At 35.5% G+C, this 3,981-nt stretch overlaps 1 protein-coding gene across 1 annotated transcript in view; it reads right to left on the reverse strand.

The window, feature by feature from the left end:
- LOC107663591 (COMM domain-containing protein 10-like) overlaps window positions 1-1,717 on the reverse strand; it is a 19,587-nt gene extending 17,870 nt beyond the window's left edge. The window contains exons 1-3 of the mRNA XM_016453822.1: window positions 1,707-1,717; window positions 1,418-1,508; window positions 174-287 (exon numbers count right to left, since the gene is read on the reverse strand). Of these exons, the coding sequence (XP_016309308.1) occupies window positions 174-287; window positions 1,418-1,508; window positions 1,707-1,717 (216 nt within the window). The remainder of the gene's footprint in view (window positions 1-173; window positions 288-1,417; window positions 1,509-1,706) is intronic.
- Window positions 1,718-3,981: the final 2,264 nt, after the last annotated feature.

Raw genomic sequence — 3,981 nt, forward strand, 5'->3', positions numbered from 1 at the left:
ACACACACACACACACACACTCTCTCTCACACACACACATGCAGCCACAGCACCACCTTCTGAGCGCCGGAGGAACTGCAGCTCCGTCTCTCCGTTCACACAGAAAACACTGGAATGCACGAGCTTCTCCTCTATGTGTGTTGATCTGAAAGCTGAGAAGCGTGTGTGTTTACCTCGGTGTCGTCCTCTGTCCGGAGCCCCAGATTGAGGACGGCATGCGGCGCTTTCAGTCTGCTCCGAGCCGATGAAGCCATCTGCAGATTGAGCTGCCAACCCACGAGATCCAGCTGGAAAACACACGAGAAACACACTCAACTTAGCTTTACTTTAAAATCTAATGATTTCTTTAGATATTTACAACTGTGACACACTGCCATAAACACTGGGACATAATTAAAAGATCTCCAACAAATGTAGAAAAATATTTTATTAATATTATTGAACATGGTTTACCTACTAACAATCATGTAGCCCATATGTGACCCTGGAGCACAAAACTAGTCATAAGGGTCAATTTTTCGAAATTGAGATTTATACACCATCTGAAAGCTGAACAAATAAGCTTTCCATTGTTCAAAAAAAAGAGACACACTGAACTACACCATGAGCTCAAACACACGCTGATGTTCAGATCTGACGCTGATCTACAGCGTAACTACAGGACCAGAGATGACACAGATTATTAATAGACAGTAATATAATGAAGCCAATAATAACACTTCAGATGCTCCTGATACACTCTTAATAACAACTGGCTTTAACATCCATGGAACCTTTCAAATGCACAAGAGATTATTTAAAAAAAAATCGTTCACAGAGTCATTTGTTCATGACTCAGGCATTTATTCAACTGTTCACACTGTAGTGAGTTTGAGTCTTTTTGACCGATTCATTACAAGGAATCGTTCAGAGAGTCATTTGTTCATGACTCAGACATTTATTCAACTGTTCACACTGTAGTGATTTTTAATCTTTTTGACCGATTCATTACAAGAAATCGTTCAGAGAGTAATTTGTTCATGACTCAGACATTTATTCAACTGTTCACACTGTAGTGATTTTTAATCTTTTTGACCGATTCATTACAAGAAATCGTTCAGAGAGTAATTTGTTCATGACTCAGACATTTATTCAACTGTTCACACTGTAGTGAGTTTGAGTCTTTTTGACCGATTCATTACAAGGAATCGTTCACAGAGTCATTTGTTCATGACTCAGACATTTATTCAACTGTTCACACTGTAGTGAGTTTGAGTCTTTTTGACCGATTCATTACAAGGAATCGTTCACAGAGTCATTTGTTCATGACTCAGACATTTATTCAACTGTTCACACTGTAGTGAGTTTGAGTCTTTTTGACCGATTCATTACAAGGAATCGTTCACAGAGTCATTTGTTCACACACACACTCACACACCTTCAGGTGGAGCTTCTGCAGAATGCGGGACAGAAGTCTGGAGAACTTGCTGCTGTCGATGGAGTTGATGTGAGTCACGGCTTCTTTAATGCTGCAGGAGAACAGACACAGAGACAGAGAATATTCTCAGCAGAGCAGGGTCGTAATCTGGATTACGTACTGGATTACAATTTCCTCTACAAAAATTAACCATAGCCTATGGTATTAACATTGATTAATTAATAAATACATTTATTATATACAAAAATAAATAAAAACAAAAAATGGTTGCTATAGCTAAACCATACACAAATTAACCATGGATTTACTACACTAACCATAGTTTAACCATGGTATTTATACAACTGTGGTTATACAAATGGTAATCAATATTCCCCAAAAAAATAAAACATGGTTAGTTTTGGTTTTGTTGTGGTGATTTTGTGGTTTGTGCGACTTGTGCGTTTCTGTATTTGTTTGTGTTGTGAGTATTTGCAGCGCATGTGCTGTCAAACTAATGAAGATGTTTTCTTCATTTGCTGGTGCTTTTTCTACTTGCACGTGTTTTCTGAAGTTGCAGCGCTTGAGCTCTCTGAGCCACCGTAGTAATCAGACTACAGTTACTTTTTAATGGATTACATGATTACATATTATACACACAATAGCAATATTATAAAACGGAGAGTTCCGGTGCTTGATTCTGATTGGCTGAGCCGCGTTCGAAGCTGTTGTAAATTACTCTACAAAGTAACATACACCTTTGTTTACGTTTGTGTGTTGCTCGGCAACCACTTTGTAGCAACCACAACTGTTTCTGAGGAGCTACATTGTTTGGTGGAAGAATACTGTTTTTATTAATATCATTACACTTTATTTGCTCTGTTTTATTTTGTGAAACCTTACTACGTATATGGAATAACCGTTTTATAAAAGCAATAAGCCCCGTGAAGCCGTGGTTTACAGTGAATTTATAACAGCTTCGCGTCGTGCCTAACAACACCCCTTAGCTGTTATAAACTCACTGTACACTGACACTGGGGCTTATTGCGTTATTGAATTATCACTCGATCGGTTATTTTACCATGAAGGTTATTACTTTGGAAGGCGTTTGTCTTTCAAACACATTAAAGTGCACAAATTCACCAACTTGTTTCTCATCTGATCCTCTGTCACCTATTATATTTTTATTTGAAGTACCCCCGAGATTGTAAATAATTAAACACATCTGCATGTTCATTGGTTCTCTGATGTTGGTTATGGTCACATGACATGCAGGTAAACAAATAAAATATATCATTTTTTCAGTGTTTTATTTTGATTCATTTTAAAATGATTTGATTTAACTTAACATTTTTATGATTTAATTAATTATTAGCTTTTCATTCAACTCATAAACTGCCTGCAAACCTCGACGTAATAATGTTTAATGCACTTCATGCTGTTGATAAGAACAAATGAACTATATTTTCTTACTCTTTGCATTTTATATCAATATGGTTATTGATTATTAAAGATTATTAACGTTAGTTAGGTCTAAAGTCTCAAGTACTCTGATAATATGACTTAAAATGTGTTTATGTGATTACGCCACTAACTACAATTTTTGTCATGTAATTTGGACTCAGTAACGGATTACAATTTGTAAGTAATCTACCCAGCTCTGACTATCATATATGAATTATTACACTTACAGTTATTGATCAGTGGCTGTAATAATGTGTTAAACGAGCATCTCTCTGTCACACATTCACATCAATATAGAGTATAAACTCCGCAGAAATACCATACCACATACCATAATTACTGTAGTATTTTGTTTACTGTCCATAAAAACGAGCAATGTTCAGAAAAATCAACTTAATTCAGAGGGAAACAAGTTTGCATTGACAGATATTTGTTCTTGTTTTAATCGTTAACTCATTTCATATCTTCATTGCGCATCTCCAGTAAATATATTGTGATATATAAGGATGTTTAGATATTTATACTAGAAAACAAGACAGAAATACTGAGGAAGAGATTCATTTTTACATTTAATGCCACAACTTTATGAATTTAAGACTTTCTGCTCTGATTTTAGAGCTTTTTAGTACTTAATTTGTGGTAAAGGTGAATTAAGACTTTTTAAGACCCGCAGAAATCTTGTTAGGCCTGTTTTTCATTATTTAACTAATAAATTAACAGGTGTTTGTGAGTCGTAATTTGTGTATTAATTGTGTATAAATGTATTAATAACTATCCACAATACACAATACTGTTTGACTATTTATAGAAATCTGAGTGAACTTTCCATCAAACACAAGAGCCCAGAAAACAAGAGTTAGAGAAGAAAATAATCTGATCCTTTATTTTGTTGCAAAAGGAAATAGAAGCAGCACTTAAAAACCAAAGCAAAACTACCAGCATAAGAAAAGAGAAGACAAATCATATATAAATATACTCTGAATACAGTCATATCATTTAGGCATATACAGCATCATTTACCGAGATATTTCCATACTGGAATGTTTGTCAGGCGTGATGTTGAGAGCGCTACACACATACACACACACACACTCACACACACACTCAAACACACACACACA

The sequence above is a fragment of the Sinocyclocheilus anshuiensis genome, unplaced genomic scaffold, assembly GCF_001515605.1.
Source record: "Sinocyclocheilus anshuiensis isolate Anshui unplaced genomic scaffold, SAMN03320099.WGS_v1.1 scaffold2586, whole genome shotgun sequence".
In the NCBI taxonomy this organism is placed as follows: Eukaryota; Metazoa; Chordata; class Actinopteri; order Cypriniformes; family Cyprinidae; genus Sinocyclocheilus; species Sinocyclocheilus anshuiensis.